The 20,625-nt window shown below is 42.3% G+C and overlaps 1 protein-coding gene across 1 annotated transcript in view; it reads left to right on the forward strand.

Annotated features, from left to right (window-relative positions):
• The window catches only part of PTPRG (protein tyrosine phosphatase receptor type G), a 410,964-nt gene that overhangs the window by 350,163 nt on the left and 40,176 nt on the right, over positions 1-20,625 (forward strand). Inside the window, exons 14-15 of the mRNA XM_075833958.1 lie at positions 102-193; positions 13,263-13,354. Of these exons, the coding sequence (XP_075690073.1) occupies positions 102-193; positions 13,263-13,354 (184 nt within the window). The remainder of the gene's footprint in view (positions 1-101; positions 194-13,262; positions 13,355-20,625) is intronic.

Raw genomic sequence — 20,625 nt, forward strand, 5'->3', positions numbered from 1 at the left:
ATGGAAGTGTTTGTAGGAGGGAGTTGACAGTTCTTCGAAGCCGAGAGTTAGTGTGTGACTTTACTATCATGTCATTAATATTTAGGTCTTCTCTTATACAGGAAGTGTTTTCAGACCGCTCACTTCTACGTGGATGACAGCAGCTCGCCAAGAGTCGTCCCCAATGACAACATACCCATCATCCCCATTCCAGGTATGGTAAAAAAATAAATAATGCTTATGATATGTGTAGATGTAGTAGAGCGGAGTATGTCATGTGGCACAACTAATCATATGTGGTTTTACAAAGGACTGCATTATCTTTTGGTTCCTGTCTTGTCTGGAGCCACATGGTAGGCCATTTTTCTAGCACCGCTGTCCTTTGCTTATAGCTCAAAGGAGTCAGTCCCCCTTCGACCATAAATTGGTGATATATCCTATTTATATTCCATTGTTGTCGTAAGTGGGATAACCCATATGAAAAGAGAAATTCTAGTTTCAGCTCTGCTACATCTGTACGTTTGGGTTATGAAATGATAACCTATCAGTTCACAAGAATCAATGACATCACCGAGCTGCAAATGATGTAATCAATTCCTATTCTTTTGATATGTTCATCTAAAACCTTGCAGATGACAAAAAAAAGGGGAACTCTGTGAATCCATACATATCCGAAAAATAGTAGAGAACATGGAGCACTCATTCTTGCTATTCCGGTATTTAGGAATAGGGAAAGAATATATTTGGGGTGGAGTTATACTTTAAGAATTGGTTTCTGCGGTTTTGTCATTGCTTGTGTTTTCAATGTATTTTCTATAGCTGCGGTATAAAGTTACGCCACAATAAAGAGTCCATATAATCCTATCTCCTGTTTCAGTACAACACCTGCCCAATCCGATTTTCCAGATAATCTCTGTCTGTCACTGGGAGCATGCATCACTTCATGTCAATCCCATCATTTTGGCCCCTTGATCTTTGCCGGTGAATTAATATACTTAGTTCCTCGTTTACAGTGGGTTCGCCGCCCCAGAATCCTTTCATGACGGATCATTCTGTAGTTGTGGGCAGGAATCCTGCTAAGCTATGTATAATATAGACACTGGTATTGAATTGTGGTCACAATAAACATTGATGACATATAAATTATATCTGCTGTTAATGTCTGATTAGTGGGAGACTAACTGCTAGGACCCCTACCGATGCCTACCGCCAGTGCATGGGGCTAGGTTGCACTGCATACAGTCCCAGGTTGGGAGCAGCACAGCAGGGGGAATGTTGTAATACACAGGGCCGATTCTAGCTTTTCTGCTGCCTGAGGCAAAAACTGAAATTGCGCCCCCAGATCTTGATTGACATCCCCCTGGCTGTTCTACGTAACTAGCAGTCTCCTCCAACTCTTGCGGATGCGCCGTTGCCTTGTACTCACCTGGAATGCACAGTGCAGCGATGAAGTCGGGCAAAGTACACCTCGCTGCACGGTGCGTGCCCAACTAGTACAAGGCAATGGCGCATCCGAGAAAGTTGCAGGAGGCTGCTAGTGATGTATAACAGCCAGTCGGATGTCAATCAAGCATGGAAAGGTGGGTTTGGAGGCAGGACTATGTGACTCTTCGGGATAGCGGCAACGCCCCAAGACCCTTTACTGAGTAATTAGCATATAGTGCATGCCGTTTTAAAAGTTGATTTTATAAACTTTGCTGCATCTGAAAAAAACGATGTTTGGAAATATTGTCAGGTCGTGTATTACCGCATGGTGGCGGTTCAAGGGGTTAAAACTACCTGAGAGATTCCCATTAAATATACAATGAATTGCAACAATTACATCTGCCTGCAATTTTGTTATTATAAATATATCCTATATTAATTACAGCACCAGAACCAAGCTCTGACATATGTACAGTACCAGAACAAAGCTCAATACATATATGCAGCACCAGGAACAAGCTCAATACATATACACAACACCAGAACAAAGCTCAGACATGTATACATCCCCAGAACCAATCTCAGTACATATATACAGCCCCAGAACCAAGCTCCCTACATATATTCAGCACCAGAACAAAGCTCAATACATATATGCAGCACCAGAAACCAGCTCAATACATATATACAACACCAGAACAAAGCTCATACATATATACAGCACCAGAACAAAGCTCAGTACATAAATACAGCACCAGAACAAAGCTCTGTACATATATTCAGCACTAGAACCAAGCTCATACGTATATACAGCACCAGAAAAAAGCTCAGTACATATATACAGCAGCAAAACCAAGCTCCATACAGCAATACAACACCAGAACCAAGCTCAGTACATATATACATTACCATAACTAAGCTCAGTGCATATATACAGCACCAGAACAAAGCTCAGTACATATATAGAGCTCCAGCTCAATACATAAATACAACACCAATGCAAATACAGCTCAATTTAGTGCATCGCCTGCCGTATAGGTTTGTACAGTGTAAAACTACAGCTCCCAGCATGGCCCGAACAATGGTAAGGATATGCTGGTAGTTGCTGTTTCACAATAATAATCATACCAACCATCTCGCTGCAGATCATACAGTGACTACAGTACTGATTAGAGGCAGAATAAACATTTACATTGATTGACTCACCGATGACGTCTCAGATTCTAGTTCATTTTCTCTTATCTTCTTCCTGTCCAGACCTCTACGATGACTGCTCCCAGCCATTGCCCATTTCTGCAGTTTGCCGCTCAGATGTCTTCAGCTTCTCACTTTTCAAACATTTCTGCACCTATAAACGAAGATAAAATTCTCATGATGCAACACATTACGCCCCTAAATATAATAGCGCCATACACTGTGTCCCTGATTATAATAGCGCCATACACTGTGTCCCTGATTATAATAGTACCATACACTGTGTCGCGCACACACACACAGTGCCCCCATAGTGCCCCCTGTAGATAGTGCCCCCCTTAGAGCCCCCTGTAGATGGTACCCCCATAGAGCCCCTGTAGATGGTGCCCACCATAGAGCTCCCTGTAGATGGTGCCCACCATAGGGCCCCCTGTAGATGGTGCCCACCATAGAGCCACCTGTAGATGGTGCCCACCATAGAGCCCCCTGTAGATGGTGCCCACCATAGAGCCCCCTGTAGATGGTGCCCACCATAGAGCCCCCTGTAGATGGGGCCCACCATAGAGCCCCCTGTAGATGGGGCCCACCATAGAGCCCCCTGTAGATGGGGCCCACCATAGAGCCCCCTGTAGATGGGGCCCACCATAGAGCCCCCTGTAGATGGGGCCCACCATAGAGCCCCCTGTAGATGGTGCCCACCATAGAGCCCCCTGTTGATGGTGCCCACCATAAAGCCCCCTGTAGATAATGCTAATCACTGTTTTTAAGAGAAAAAAAAAACTTTACATACTCACCTGATCCCGATCCTGCGCCGTCCTCTTGTAGGTCTCTTCTGAACAGGTCTGCTGGGGCTGAACGACACAAGCAGCGTGATGATTCTGCCCAGCCAATCGGAGCCTTTCAACGACGCAAGCAGCGGGATGACATCGCACCGCTTGCATCGTTAAAATGCGCTGATTGGCAGGGCAAGTCAATCTGCCATACCAATCAGAGCCTTTCAACGACGCGATGATGTCATCGCGCCGCTAGCATCATTGAAAGGCGCTCCGTTCCGTTCCCCTGTCATTCAGCGCTTATGCATGTATTTGTGTCTGCGTCCTATAGACGTAGGCACAATAATAGTGCAGGAGGGGGTGGCGGCGGCTGGTTTCAATGGCGCAGCCACGCCCTCAGAGAGGCAGCGGGCCGATGCCTGAGACGAGAAGCACATCACACCTCATGGACGGTGTGGCCCTGGTAATACACAGAGCCCAGTAAAAAAAATAATAGTTCTGTATGTATATGATCACATCATGTAATGCATGTTTGCTAAAACTGACAGTTAAAGTTGCTCTTTGCAGCAGCTCTGTTCGTAAAAAAGTAGCAAATTTTGGCGCATGCTGGTTTTGCTCAAAAACGTGACACTTTTTCCCTTTTACACCACTCTTAATTCTTTTCTACTACAATTGAGGCCAGGAATTGGTGTGATTTATTTCAGAAATCTACGTGTATGTTTAAATTTGTGGCTCACGGACAGCCTAAGATGCGAAAAATGTATCGAGAGATATGCATTTTCCTCCAGTGGTCTTCTGTCTGAAACTGGCATATGAAAAGCATGTCTTTGTAAATCTGGTCCTTTTGGTTTCATTTCTTTCCATTTTCAAGATCTCTGTTTGCTGTCAGTAGAGACGGGAACATGTTGTTTACATCCAGGGGCAGAAATCCCATACAGCCCTAATACATTTCTAAATTTAAAGTTTGTTACAATTGTATCCAGTCTAGGCAATCCGCCCGTGATACCTAGACTGATACATTTTACCTACATTGATACATTGCCTCAAACAATCTGGGCAGGTGAAATCAAACTGAGATCTTGAAAATGGTGAAGAATTGAAACATAGAATATTAGAAAGTTACATAACTTTTCATTATACAATGATTAAGGCGGACCGTCTGCTGAATAAGCTTTCCTTTATAAAAGCAGCATGTTACGGTGGCCAAAACTGCATTAAAAAATAAATGGTGCCATTTGACCAGACTTCTAGTTATAAGATTGGCAGGCTGCTGGGCGTACGTGCATACACAGCACTAACCTTACGAATACGCCGAACTCATAACATTTTTGCCATTTTGGCTACTGGGGGTATGGACCTATAGTTGTAATAAGCTGCCCTTACATAGAGCCACAAATGAAGAAGACCGAACCGCTTTTATTCACATCAAATCAGAGAGAGTATTTAAGAAGATATATTTTCCTAGGGAGCAAATAAAATAAGAGGGAAGGAATTCCAACTTACTTTTAAGTGAATATGACTGCAGGATCAGACTATACAGATTTTGTTTGTAGTCTGTAATCATGGAGACACATAGATCTGCATAGGAGCTGTATACACAAACGGAAGGAAATAAGGCTATTTGCAAAGTTAACTTTAGACGCAATGGAACAAAAATATTGGTTGCAAATGAGACATGGGCTGCGTGGAGCAAGCACGCCGCAAATTTGTCCCAGAATCCGCAGAGACTACCGCCAGAAAATGTGCACCAAATCGCGCAGATGTTGTAGCGGATTTTCCATTGCTGAAAACAGCCAAGCGTAAAAAAAAACTATACTCTCCTTCCCTAGCGTACCTGTGGCAACGCGTCCCTGGTCCCCCGGCTGGTCTCTGTACATAGGCCTCCTGTGATTGGCTGCAGTGCAGCGGTCACGTGTCTACTTTGAAAGTAGTTTTTTTAGACTTGCAGATTTTGCTGCGGATCAACATGTAATTTGCAGCAATATCCGCATCATATGGATTTGCTTGTAGATTTTTTTACTTCCCCATTGAAGTCAATGGGCAAAATCCGCAACAAATCCCGACACAAAAATTTAAAGCTCTGCGCTGCTGGCCAATTTTCGTGTGGAAAATATTTACAGCGCATGGATGGATGAGAAAATACGTAGTAATTCCGCTACATATGTAGCATAATAATCGTAGTAGTAGTAAAAATATTATCATTATTATTTTACTACAATATTTTGCTGTAGTTTTTTATGATTCTGTCTCATTGAGGTCTTTTGAGGAATGGGCGGTTTATTTTAAAAGCAATTTATTCCTTTTAGGTAAACTGGAAATAATAGCATGATAATATGTTGTCCTCCCTGCATTCATACCGTTAAATATAAGGGAATCTGCTAATTAGATGCTGCTGTTTGAATCCATGACAATGTTTTGACTCCCAATTGTAATTAAAATTCTCACCGCCATTCTCATTGACAAATCAATGTCGGCAGCTTGTATTGATTCACATCTTGCCTTGTGCCATTGTCTGTATAATCATACCTTAGTAGATCCTGCTTTTATGGGTAATCTAAAGTTTAAAGGGGGTAAAGAAAAAAAGAGCCCAAGTAATTTCACTCAGCTACAGAGCTGCGGCTGGGACTTTTGATGTTGTTAAGTAACCCCCTACTATAGAAAATTCCATCTTTTCAAGTAGGCGTTTTGTCTGAGACTTCAAGTTAAGATTCAGATGGGGTTTTTTTTGTAGTATTCGGCGTAATAAAGTCTGTACTGCTACTTCATTAGTGGGAATTAATATTTAATGATGTTTAAATATTGCTGCTGTGTAGCCGCAAAGGATCAGAGAACTGATTTCCATTCCATGACTTATTTAAAAGGAATTTATTAATTGTTCAAGTTTTGCATGCAGCATCCTATTGTCAGCAGGTAGTGCTGTAAATGATATCACATAATAAAGATTCATATGGCCTGGGGGTTATTAAGGCAAAAATAATGTAGTTGTTCCTCAGTAGTATTCCCCTCTACTTTGATCCCGTTCATTTCATTATGCAAGAAAGACTGCGAGAAATATAAACAAATCTTCCATGTGTGTATCAGGACCCCTGGGCTCCCTCATAAACCTCATTCTGACTGTAAGGCAACTGGCTGCAGCAGGAGCTCTCCCCCACTGCTCTATCTGTGACCAGTCCCACCTCTTCTGATTGTTGCTAAGCTATTTTTACCCTTCTCTGCTGGTTGCGTGGTGCCAATCCAGATTTGAGCTGAACAATCCTGAGGCAAACTATTTGTTAGATATATTCGTCAACGGCGAAAGGTTTTAACATGGGTTGTTAGGCAGTATGTCCCAAGCCAAATTGGGATTGTTGTCAAGTATGCATTGTGTATTGCGCTATAGAAGTCGCTATGGAGCCTTATACATACTATGTTATATATGTGACACAATAAACAAATTGTTACTGTATCTCTTAAAATCAATGGCCACCTACTATCTCTAGTCTCTGTGCAAATCTGTGAAGCTTTGTCATCCCGTATGAAAGTCTATACTTTATCTTGTGCGATTAATGTGTTTTGCTTTTTCTGTTATTCTACGGTTTGTGACAGCACAAGATATTTCAGGCCTTGTACAGAATCTGGATTAAATCTCAAGTGATGTAACATCACATTGGATTAATGTATTGCAGCCGACTTGTTATGCTTCATAGTTTCTGTACATGACGTTTCTTACTGACATTGGAACGGATCGCCGATAGGATTTCTTCTAACAGATGTGATGTTCCCTCGTTGCTCCGTCCTCATTATTGCACCCACTCCAGTATTTCCTTCCGTAGTTAAATGGAACAGATTGTAACACTGATTGAAAGCCGGACTCTAGAAGCCATTAGAAAAGCAGAAAATAAAACCCTATCCAATTTTCTCTGGTTCCAATATGTTTCCCATCACTGAGTAAAAGGACTTTTTACACGACCTTAACCTTGTAGTTCTATTTCCAGACGGCACAAAATATTCTCAAAACATTGCGGTTTTCTACTCTGTTACAAAATCACAACTATCTGCTTCAAAAAGTATTTAGGTTCACAAGACAAACTTTATTAGAACTTTGAGAGAACTTTATTTGGGGAAGGTTGTTAAAGGGGAGGGCGCCCTACCGCAAGATGCCTAGGATGTAGAGGTGTAACTTGAAGCTCTTGGGCCCCAATGCAAAATCTGTAACCGGGTCCCCCAACTACTATGCGCCATTTATTATGCTGGTGCCTTCTAGCAAAGAGGCCTTTGGGCCCCCTCAGACACCAGTGCCCGGGTGTGACTGCTATCTCGGCATCCCCTACAGTTACGCCCCTGCTTGAGTGTATTGAATTGTCTCTCCACTGCTATCTAGCTTCACTTTAACATTTTATAAAGGAGCACTAAACAGCCCAACCATTGCGTCCTTAATCTTCTCCTTTCCTTTGATCCTAGTCTGTATTATATTGCAATCAAACCTGAGACATACATACAGAATACTTTCTGTGTCCCAGCAGATCAGCAATTTCTCCCCCTCCTCCTCACAATCCTCTGTCTGGCTGTGACAACTGACTGTAGCAGGACACATTCCCTACTGCTCTGTCTGCAGTAGGAGACGAATGACATTAGGCCATGCCCATTTGCTGAACACCACACCTTCATAATCTGCCAGCTGAAAATGGAAGTGTTCTTTTAATTATACATACAGCAGTTCTTCAATCAATTTAGATCCGTTTCCGTTCTTCCGTCCCATTGACCTCTACAAGTGCCAGACAGAGGATTGTGAGAAGGTGGGGAAGTAATTGCTGATCTGCTGGGGCACAGAAAGTATTCTGTATGTATCTCTCAGGTTTGATTGCAATATAAAACAGATTAGGATCAAAGTTGTCATCCTGATTGATAGATGAGGGACTTAAATACAGATTATGTATTTTTTCTTCAAGGGAAATATTCACTTTATATAAGATATTTGGCTTTCTTTTAGTGAATTTGGGTGAAACAGGGAGGTCTTTAGAAAAGCATAGAGACCTGTCATTGCCCCCTTCAGGGCACAGAAAGGATTGCACTGTGCAGCAGTCAGAACCGGTTTAGCTTAAAGCTTAGTAAACATCTGAACCAAATAATTGTTACAATGAGGGATTTGGTGCTCAGCTTTCCCATAATGGGTGACATACTGCATGGAAGCTCTACTAGTAGTTGTCATCCAGCTTGATAGATGAGGGACTTAAATACAGATTATGTATTTTTTCTTCAAGGTAAATATTGACATTATAGAAGATATTTGGCTTATTTTTTCACGATGCAGCCAGCCTAACATGAATATGTAACATTACCTATACATAAATATTAACAGAATACTTGTTACATTTAACCTATTCATGGAGAACTCAAGCATTACATATTCCAGGTGTGGGACAGATTACCCTTTTATATACTATGTACAGTGTAGAAAACATTTTTCTGTTGCTACCTGGAAACTGTCAACAACCTGCTGCTGACAGATCTTCCCTTATCTGTATTCTTACTTTAGCTTGTGAACCTAGGATAGATTTGCTCAGTGACCCAAATGAGTATGTTCAGATGTGGCAGAAAATTTATACTGAGAATATGGCCGCAAATCTGTGGAAAAAAAATCTGCGTTGCAAAAGTTGAAAAAAATCTGGCACTTATGAACAGGACCTAACACTCATTAAATTACTAAATAGAAACACATAATAAGGAAAGAAGATCAGTCAAGAGCCGTTTGTTGACTGTTCTTGGGTATCAACAGAAGTAAAAGTAAAGCAAACTGAAAAATAATAGCTAAAATGGTAATGAAGATGTATTACAAACATGGTAGTACACTGTACATTTTTTCACTACAAAAGAAAATCTTAGGCCTCATGCACACGGCAGAGCCATAGGCTGGCGTAAAATTATTTCTAAATCAAAGGTAGAGATTAAAAACTATGTACACCTTTTAAAAAAAAATTTTGTATAAAAATGTATCGGTGGGAAAGTTGCACCAACTTTCAAAATACTTTTTATTAAAAATTATTGTTACTTTTTCAGATACAGCTGCTTTGTATTCTGTATACAGAGCAGCTGTATCATGCACTAAGACCTGAATCCGTCACGTCAGGGGGACTGACGGGGTCAGTGTCAGCGGGTCCTGCCTGTCTCTGGCATTAAGGATGTACCTGTAATCGATCACATCTAATTGATGAACATAGATGTGATCGATAGCAGCTCGATTCTGTGTGTCAGAGACATGCAGGACCCGCTGTCACTGAACCCGTCAGTCCCGCTGACCTGACACATATAGAATTCAATGCAAGGTACAGCTGCTCTCTATTCAGAATAAAAAGCAGCTATATCTCAAAAAAGAAAAACATGTTTTTAATAAAAGTGCACCAAATACACTGATAAAAAAAAAAAAAAGATTTCATAAGGTGTGCATAGCCTTTAAAGGCCATTTAAACCTTTTGCTGTCACCGAAGCCATCAGTCCTGCAGACCTAAAGGATTCTGGTTTGAGCGCAAGATATATCCAGAATACATAGTAGCTGTTTAAGAAAAAAAAAAAAAAAGTGAAACAATTTTTTTAATAAACAATTAAAATGTTTAAAATACCACAATACGTTGTTTTATGAAGTGTGCAAAGGTTTACGTAACCTTTTAACTTTAAAGTTGTTAAAACCGAAATAATAATGTACTGATAGCCTAACCATTCTCCACCCTATTTTAAAGAACAAAAATAAATAAATCATTAAATGAACATTTAATGAACACATCTCAGATAATTTGCTTCCATTGGGATAGAACAACAGCTGTATTATTGACTTGTGAAAAGGCTGAATAAGTACAAACTCATATTGGTTTTGTTTCTCATAATAAAAGTGCTCAAAAGAGTCTCTGTACGCCATAATAAACACTCGCTGAAATGTACGTCTGACAACATATGTGTCTTTTATTGGAATTCAAAGTGTGGCATTAACCTCAGAAAATTGGAATAATTGCATAAAACACCATTAAAGGTTTTTACTTAACTGCCATTGAGGGGCATCCAATTCATTAGCTGCTGAGATTGCCAGATTGTTCGATATGTGCTCTCCTAACATTGTAACTTATCCTAACATAGTTAGGCTCTATTCACACTGCGTTTGGGTCTACTGATGGAGGTATATGCTTGAAGTATTTTGTGACATATATCGCCAATGGAAGGCTCTGACACATGCCATTGTACAGGCATATTTTGCCCATAGAGTACCATTGTAAATATAAAAAAATATATACCGTACAGGATAAACCTTTCTATTCTGTCATAAAGGGTGTGATTTCTCCAATTGTGGGACTCTATTGTCACTCATTAAAAGTTATACAATTTTCCAATATACTTTCTGTAGTAATTCCTCGCGGTTTTCAAGATCTCTGCTTGCTGTTATTCGTTAGGAACATTCATTCATACCTCCCAACCATCCCGGATTCAGCGGGACACTTCCGGATATCGTAGGCGACCGGAAGTATGTCCCGAACCCCCGGTGTCAATTGTATCTGCGTTCTCAGGACGCAGAACTGTTGAACCCAATGCTGAAAAAGGGATCAGTCCGCTCCCTGCTTCAGCATTAGTAAAGAGGACCCGCCGGGCACAGCGCTACTTTAAGCACTGAGCCGGGGGAAGCCCTTGACATCCCTGTCCATATATGGACAGTGACGTCAGTGGCTCCTCCTGGAGCAGAATCCCTGGCCACTGCATTACCGACGCTTTGGCTGGAGATTTCGCCCCTAGAGGGAGTCCCAGTGGCTGCAGGGGGGGTATCGCTATCTACAGGAGGATGGCACTATCTTTAAGGGGGGTACGGCATGACCTACATTGGCACTATCTACAGGGGACACTGTGGCGCTATGTACATGGTCACTGTGTGTGGTGCTATGTACATGGGCACTGTGTGTGGCACTATATACATGGGCACTGTGGCACTATGGTACTATCTGGGCACTGGCACTAGAGGCAGCTAAGAGGCATTATACTGTATGGTGGCAGCTAGAGGGGCATTATACTGTATGAAGGCAGCTATGGGGGCATTCTACTGTATGGAGCAGCTGTGGGGCGTTATAGTGTATGTTGGTAGCTGTGGGGGCATTATACTGTATGGTGTAGTTATGGGGGCATTATACTGTATGGGGGAATCTATAGGGGTATTATGCTGTATGGGGCATTATACTGTATAAGAGAAGCTTTGGGGGCTTTATACTTTATGGGGGCATTACACTGTATGGGGGCATTATACAGTATGGGGGCATCTGTGTAGGCATTGTACTATATGGGTGTATCTATGGGAGCATTATACTGTATGTTGGCAGCTATAGGGGCCTTTTTTCTGTGTGGGAGGCACTATGGGAGCATGATACTGTGTGGGCTGAAGCGGGTGTGTATTGGCAGGGATTGGGCAGGATTAGAGGCGTGGCTTAAAAGGGAAAAAAATTGTGGCTACACGCGCCGCAGCGGTTGTCCCTCTTTGCAATACTTGAAAGTTGGGAGGGATGTTCATTGTTTACTTCCAGTGGATACAATTCTGTCCATGTCATGTGATGGACACACAGGTGCTGGGATCGTTAGAAAACACCTACTGTAACTGTAATGAGCGATTCACAGGTGTATCCATTACACAACCATGTACCAAGTCGTGCACCTGTGTGCCCATCACATGACCATGGACATAATTGTATCCACTGAAAGTAAATAAAGAATGTTACTACTGAATAACAACAAGCAGAGATCTTGAAAATCATAAGGAATTAATACAGAAAGTATATTGGAAAACTGTATAACTTTTAATTATGGAAAAAATAACATTAATTTGCTGAAACTGGACAACCCCTTTAAATATTTCCACAAGGCGTTGAAATCACATAGGACTTGTCTTACTCTACATTCCTGACTGTACGAGCTTCTTCTGCAAATCCTTCCCTGGAATTCAAGCGGTATTCCAGTTTCAGCAAGCAATGGTTAATATTTGCATAATGAAAAGTTTTACTATTTTGCAATATACATTCTGTATGGTTCTATGTAGTTTTCAAGACCTTTGATTGCTGTTGTTCAATAGGCGCCATCATAGTTTAATTTCAGTGGATACAATTCTGTCCAAGTCATGTGAGGGACACACAGGTGCTCAGCTCATTACAGTAATTATTAGTGTCTTGTAACGAGCCGTGCACCTGTGTGTCCATGACATGTCAAGATCAGATTTTTATTCACTGAAAATAAACTGACGGTTCCTATTGAATAACAGCAAGCAGCGATTTTAAAAACTGTGAGAAATTGGTACAGAAACTAGCAAGCTCTTATTATACAAATAATATTTGTTTTTCTTCTGAATCTGGAATACCCCTTTAATAAAAATAGTAGCACCCATTCATTGCATTACTGTGATCGATAGAAATAATGGGGCTATAAAAAAAAAAAGGGACTATTCGGTTATAAGATCACTGTATGTGCACTTTAAGATCTTGTCACTTTTTAAAAAAAAAATACCAGGCGCATAAAGCATTGGGAGCGTTTTCCCTCATATGCCTAATAAACTCTTTTAGTACAGGCCACTACTTCTTCTTCCCCTACGCACAATCTCCGCTACCTGTTGCCACCACTAGGTGGGGTGATTTGTATGCAGTTACGTACTTTTATTGACCTGAATAGAAGTTGCTTGGGGACTGGCCCCTAGTGGCAGCAACAGGCAATGCAGATTACTTTTTAGCAATCTGAAGAATGGAGCTTCCTAGCCGTGGGGTAACACACTAGATCATTTATGTTGTTACTTTCATAGAAAAAACTTGGGTACACTTTAAGTGGCTGATAGGACAGGTAATTATTTTTGTTTTATCGGTTAATAGTTTAGTCTCATGAGCTCTTCTTGTTCCTCCCCCGCAGATGACATGGAAGCTATTCCAGTCAAGCAGTTTATTAAACACATCAGCGAGCTCTATTCCAACAACCAGCATGGATTCTCCGAAGAATTTGAGGTAACTTTGTGCGTGTTTAATAAAAATAAAGTTAAATACTAAAGAAAAATACAAATATATTAAGAATTAAAATGCAAATATTATGATTCTGTAATTATATATGTGGCTTTTTTATGGCGCAATTTACCTTATGGTGCGTAGTATTAAGAGCTGCGATAAATTCTCTTCATGTCTTCAGTCATTTTGGCTGCAGTTAAGTGAGATACATTGTCATGCTGTAAACTGCTTGAGCTGAATGCAGATGTGACCCACACATGGGCAATCTGGGGCCTGGCGTCACAAGAGATTCTTCAGCCTAACAATTGAAGAATGGTGCTGCCTGATAAATGCTCCTTTCATACATATTCTCTGACTATTGCCAAATGCCGTCCACTCACAACAAGACTGAACTGCCAAAAATGGATGTTCTAAAAAAGGAGGAAAAAAAATAGTAAAATGTGATATTGTTTTCATTTAATGTTATTTTTATTATTTGCAACTCTCCAAAGAAGTTATTAGAGGAAATAGTTTGTGTTTTATTGTATTTAATATCCATTCATCTCTCAACAGAAACACATATGGAAAGTCATATAGATAAATACACATAGCTGGATAGACTGGGTAGCTGCTGCGGGTGGACGGCTGGGTAGTAGCTGCTGCGGGTGGACGGCTGGGTAGTAGCTGCTGCGGGTGGACGGCTGGGTAGTAGCTGCTGCGGCTGGACGGCTGGGTAGTAGCTGCTACGGCTGGGTAGTAGCTGCTGCGGGTGGACGGCTGGGTAGCTGCTGCGGGTGGACGGCTGGGTGGTAGCTGCTGCGGGTGGACGGCTGGGTAGCTGCTGCTGCGGGTGGACGGCTGGGTAGCTGCTGCGGGTGGATGTATCCAGACAGACATACTATATTGATACATAGAAACAGATGACTGCCTGTGAAAAGGGAGAGCAGACAGCAAGCTCTGTCAGTCAGCAGCTCTTCTCCAACAAGGGGTCCCACAAGGCTGTTCTGGGGGGGGGGGGGGGTTGCTCGTTGAGGATAAATTCTCACAGGCATTTTATAGATGACCGTATTTAAAGTGCCACTTTTTGACAGTAGTATTTTAAGTGAGTCAGAGCTCAGAAAAGCTTTTCCAGCTTCAGAATGTAAACAATTCATTGTTTCATGTCACTGACAACAAGCAGAGATTTTGAAAACTGAGAGGAATAACAAAACGTAGAGAAGAAAGTTGTACAACTTTTCATTATAAGACACATCAAAGAGTATTTCCAAAAACTACATTTATCACCTATCCACGGAACAGGTGATGAGTTTGATCGCTGGTAGCCCCACCAATGACTATTACAGGGGTCCTGTGTCCCTCATTCTTCCTCACTGCACCACCCACTGTGAGCAGAAGTTTGAATGGAGCAGCGGTTGAGCATGCCCCCTGCCGTTTCATACAAACTTTGAGAGAGTGATGGACACAGCCAAGTGCAGCGCTCTGCTATATCTGTCAGTCCCATAGAGCTGTACGGAGCGGGGGAGGCTCAACTCTGTCGCTCCATTCAAACACCCAAACCGAGAAACGGGGGACATGGGACCCAATTTTTGTAATCGGTGGGGCCCCCTGCGGTCCGACAATTATCTATGCGGTGGATAGGTGATAAATGTTGATTCTGGGAATATCTCTTTAGAATTTACGAACAAAAAACAAGGAAACACCTTTTAACAAATGCTAAGGCATTACTACTAGTCAATATCTGGTAGCTGAAGGTCCTTTTAGGCGGTCCGCTACCAGCCGTGAAAACGAGCGCCGATCAATGATACAGAGCGTCGATCGGCGTCCGTTATCTCCATTCACAAGGAGCGATTGTCGGTAATGTATGGGGATGAACAATCTTTACATGATCGTTTGTTCCCGTGCATTATTACCATATTGGCCCTGTTTACACAGGGAGATGTATGGCCGACTAACCACCATTTTTTTGGTTCACAAACGATGCGATCAGCCGATGAACGAGTGTTTGCTTGTTCAACGGCTGATCTCTGCCCTGTTTACACAGGGCAAAGATCAGGTACCAGTGCTCGGTCAAGCGATCTTTGCCCCGTGTAAAAGGAAGGGTCGGTTCACACAGAGTTTTTTGGCGCTGATTTTGACATGGAAACTTCATCGGAATCAGCGGCAAAAAATGTCCGAAATCGCCACTCATTGATTTCAATGGGAAGCAGAGGCGTTATTTTCCCCGGACGGCGTTTTGGCCGCTCACGGAAGAAAAAGTGGCATGTCCTTTCTTGCTGCGTTTTCCACCTCTGACCTCCCATTGAAATCAATGGGTGGCAGACAAAACCCGCAGCACTCGTTTCTGAGCGTTTTTTGCAGGCACAAAAAATCTGCCTCAGAATTTCTTCAGGAATTTTGAGGCAGTTCAAAATCTGCCTCAATTCCTGAAGAACTTCTGAGGCAGATTTTTTGTGCCTGCAAATAAACTGTGTGCTTAGGGCCTAAGTCTCTGACTGTGCAGTTTTATCTGTAATGTTCAGAGCTTCCCCCTCCCCCAACCCCCGACAAACTGTGCGTCCTGCTGCTTGCGCTCCGCTGTGTTTGGGCCATGCTGCTAATTTGGCTGACTGAGCGGCAGTAAAAGTGATGATAGTATTCAGGGCAAACACTCATTGTCCAGGGAGTGGGATGTGATCAGGCTGATCGCATGCATCGCCATCCCCTCCATTATTTATGCGCTGAAGTCCCCAGCGTTGAATCTCGCAGCTGCTTTTGACACCATTTAATTATTCAAAATAATCAGCCGCACGTCTCTGAACTTGAGCTGACTGTAATTAGGGCCACAATTTGCGCAGTGTCAAGTAATCTGTACAGACCAACCGTGTGTAGTTACTTCAAGTATGCAAATCCTCTGCGTCCGTATGGCGTATTTATCTATTTCTGTTACTTATATAGCGCCAACATATTCCGCAGCGCTGTACAGAGGTCCTTTCTTACCGTCCCCATTGGGGCTCACAATCTAAATTCCCTATTGGTATGTTTTTGGGATGGAAGCTGGCATGAAGCTAGAGGAGGGCACGTTGGCACATTGGGGCATATATTGTCTATTAAACCCAATAAGAAGCCTGATGTCTCATGTGGCACGGATCTGTAATATGGCACCTATAATGGCCCGTACTGTACCCCCATCTGACTCTTCACGGATTTCATAAAAATCTGCAAGAAAAATAATTATTGCATGCCCCATCGTGTGCTGTATTGTAAAGGTACTGTCTCCTAGCATTACTTTTATGGGGGAATATGGTGCAACGTGGAGTGCCGGTACATCTGTAATGCAGACCCATGTGGACTCTATATGCCACTCCAACAGGATCCCTACACGTGGCAATGCCGTTTGCAGGAGCCCTTAAGGACTGCCAAAATTTGGTCTTGCAGCTATTGGGAGAGATTTCAGTTAGGTTCTGTTTACTCTGGGTTTGCGGTGTACATTGTCATGACACTTATTCCCAATGTATGGCCCTGGACATATATAACTACTATTATTGAACTACTATTTAAACATTGTTTGCATAGCAGATTTCAGAACGGGAAGAAGCAAGCCAAGGGAACATCTGAGATCTATTACCAGATTTTCAGCGGTGTTTATACATTTATACAAATTTATTTTTTATATATAACTCTTGTAGTTCGATGTTTCAGCCCTGACCACCTAATGATTACAAGTGGTATTGCACTTGGATAAATGTAAGAACATGTTCACATGGTACTAAAAAAAAAGACGTGTAAATGTGTCGACTACGCTAGCGTTACTTGTTAAGCGCTTTTTAAAATACAGGTGTTTTTTACGCAGTTTCCACAAGTGTTTTTGATCCCTTTTGTGCATGCTTTTTGCGCAATTTGGACTCCTGTTCACTATGGGAATATATGATGTGTTTTACGCATCAAAGAATTGACCTGACTTTTTTTATTTTTTTTACAGTAAGTGTCTGGTAAATACACTTGCGTAAGAAAACCAAAAACCGCATTGTATGTACGAACTGCGTGCTTTTCCATTGATTTGAATGGGAAGCTTAATCAAGCGTATTTCAGTACGTAAAATGCTCCAAAATACACATCAAATACACATTGTTTGAACAGGGCCTAAATTTGGGAGGAGTTGCAGGAGGAGTTGCAGGAGCAGTGGCTCTAGTAGTAGTAGTAGTAGTAGTAGTAGTAGCAGTGGCTCTAGTAGTAGTAGAAGTGGCTCTAGTAGTAGTAGTAGTAGCAGCAGCAGCAGCAGTGGCTCTAGTAGTAGCAGTGGCTCTAGTAGTAGTAATAGCAGTGGCTCTGGTAGTAGTAGCAGTCGCTCTAGTAGTAGTAGTAGCAGTGGCTCTAGTAGCAGTGGCTCTAGTAGTAGAAGTAGCTCTAGTAGTAGCAGTGGCTCTAGTAGTAGTAGCAGCAGTGGCTCTATTAGTAGAAGTAGTAGCAGCAGTGGCTCTAGTAGTAGCAGCAGTGGCTCTAGTAGTAGCAGTGGCTATAGTAGTAGTAGTAGCAGCAGTAGCTCTAGTAGTAGAAGTAGTAGCAGCAGTGGCTCTAGTAGTAGAAGTAGTAGCAGCAGTAGCTCTAGTAGTAGCAGTGGCTCTAGTAGTAGTAGCAGCAGCAGTGGCTCTAGTACGGTAGTAGAAGTAGTAGTAGCAGCAGTGGCTCTAGTAGTAGCAGTGGCTCTAGTAGTAGCAGTGGCTCTAGTAGTAGCAGTGGCTCTAGTAGTAGTAGCAGCAGCAGTGGCTCTAGTAGTAGTAGTAGCAGCAGTGGCTCTAGTAGTAGCAGTGGCTCTAGTAGTAGCAGTATTAGCAGCAGCAGTGGCTCTAGTAGTAGCAGTAGTAGCAGCAGCAGTGGCTCTAGTAGTAGAAGTAGTAGCAGCAGTGGCTCTAGTAGCAGCAGTGGCTCTAGTAGCAGCAGTGGCTCTAGTAGTAGCAGTGGCTCTAGTAGTAGTAGTAGTAGTAGCAGCAGTGGCTCTAGTAGTAGTAGTAGTAGTAGCAGCAGTGGCTCTAGTAGTAGAAGTAGTAGCAGCAGTGGCTCTAGTAGTAGCAGTGGATCTAGTAGTAGTAGCAGCAGTCGCTCTAGTAGTAGAAGTAGTAGCAGCAGTGGCTCTAGTAGTAGTAGTAGCAGCAGTGGATCTAGTAATAGAAGTAGTAGCAGCAGTGGCTCTAGTAGTAGCAGTGGCTCTAGTAGTAGTAGCAGCAGCAGTGGCTCTAGTAGTAGAAGTAGTAGCAGCAGTGGCTCTAGTAGTAGCAGTGGCTCTAGTAGTAGCAGTAGTAGCAGCAGCAGTGGCTCTAGTAGTAGCAGTAGTAGCAGCAGCAGTGGCTCTAGTAGTAGAAGTAGTAGCAGCAGTGGCTCTAGTAGCAGCAGTGGCTCTAGTAGCAGCAGTGGCTCTAGTAGCAGCAGTGGCTCTAGTAGTAGCAGTGGCTCTAGTAGTAGTAGTAGTAGTAGTAGCAGCAGTGGCTCTAGTAGTAGAAGTAGTAGTAGTAGCAGCAGTGGCTCTAGTAGTAGAAGTAGTAGCAGCAGTGGCTCTAGTAGTAGCAGTGGCTCTAGTAGTAGTAGCAGCAGCAGTGGCTCTAGTAGTAGAAGTAGTAGCAGCAGTGGCTCTAGTAGTAGTAGTAGCAGCAGTGGCTCTAGTAGTAGTAGTAGCAGCAGTGGCTCTAGTAATAGAAGTAGTAGCAGCAGTGGCTCTAGTAGTAGCAGTGGCTCTAGTAGTAGTAGTAGCAGCAGTGGCTCTAGTAGTAGAAGTAGTAGCAGCAGTGGCTCTAGTAGTAGTAGTAGCAGCAGTGGCTCTAGTAGTAGTAGTAGTAGCAGCAGTGGCTCTAGTAATAGAAGTAGTAGCAGCAGTGGCTCTAGTAGTAGCAGTGGCTCTAGTAGTAGTAGTAGCAGCAGTGGCTCTAGTAGTAGTAGTAGTAGCAGCAGTGGCTCTAGTAGTAGAAGCAGCTCTAGTAGTAGAAGTATTATTTTTCTGTTTGTTGTAATACATTTCTACATGACTCCCCCATTGAAGTTTCTAAAATCCGTTCTGAAGCCTTGTATAAAAATAATTTTTCGACTGAGCGGCTCCATCTTCAGTTTGAGTACATAGAGTAGTTTACGATTTAATATGTACCTATGTAATTGTATTTATTTAGCACACTCAAGCCGCATTGTGTGCAATACATGATCCCTTTGTTGTGTGTAGATGGATAACGCCACATCTGCTGTTTGAATAATATATCGGACACGCTCCCCTCGGCTCGTGCAGCAGCTGTGCGCTGATAATTATTTCCTTTATCAGTCAGCTTCCATATTCCATTTTAGAAGTTATAAGCATTAGATTGGGCCTCCATAACCTCCAGACTTAAGATATAATTAAGGTTCCTTCACTAGCCTTCCGCTTCTGGATTTTACATTTGTGGATTTAAAGCGATGGATGTGTTGGGTTATAGGTTTCTATATTATCGCTTAAAAATGAATGTGCAATTATGGGTGGGTTTCAGGTCAGTTGTTGGCAAAAATGAGTGCAGAGGTGATGTGACAGCATCATTTAATATTTTATGTTTTTGATTATTGGCCAACTACTGCAGAGTGACCATATATGCTTAAAGAGGACCTGTCACCTCTCTGGTCAAGTCTGCTTTAGTAAATACTTGTATTCCCCAAGAAATTACCATTCTGTAGCATCTTTTCTTTGAAATGTACATTGTGCTGTTCCTCTGTTATTCCTCCTAGAAATGTATGAATAAATTGATTACTGGGCATTTCCAGTTGTGGGTTTGTCCCTACACAGACTGACAATCTCCAATGAGTGCTCACAGAGTGAGACTGTGTAGGGACACTCCCGTTTGACAAGGGGAATAGTAACACCCAAGTGTCAATTTATTCATAAATTTCTAGGCGGAACGGCACAACACAGAGTTCTAAGGAAATATGTCCTAGAGTTGTTGTTTCATGGGGAATACAAGTATTTACTGAAATAGAAGTGTCAGGAGAGGTGACCGGTCCCAGAGCATCTGTGAAAACTTACAATTTGCTCTTTTTTTCTGCATCTTTGGAGCAATCATTATAGAATAACTCCATCCTGAATTTTATCTATGTAGCTTAACCAAATGGTTTCTAATGATTATCCATTAGGGGTTTTGCCGCCTCATAATACAGGATTTAGCAGCTAATTGGTTCATTATGTCACTTGATATACTCTGCTTAATTTTGATTGGATAAAGCCCTTATACACAGTTGAGTTACATTATTATGACCACCTCCTACTTTCACCATTGGCAGCACGTAGCCCATGAAGGAAGTGATGTGTTGTGGGC

The sequence above is a fragment of the Rhinoderma darwinii genome, chromosome 7 (assembly GCF_050947455.1).
Source record: "Rhinoderma darwinii isolate aRhiDar2 chromosome 7, aRhiDar2.hap1, whole genome shotgun sequence".
Taxonomy (NCBI): Eukaryota; Metazoa; Chordata; class Amphibia; order Anura; family Rhinodermatidae; genus Rhinoderma; species Rhinoderma darwinii.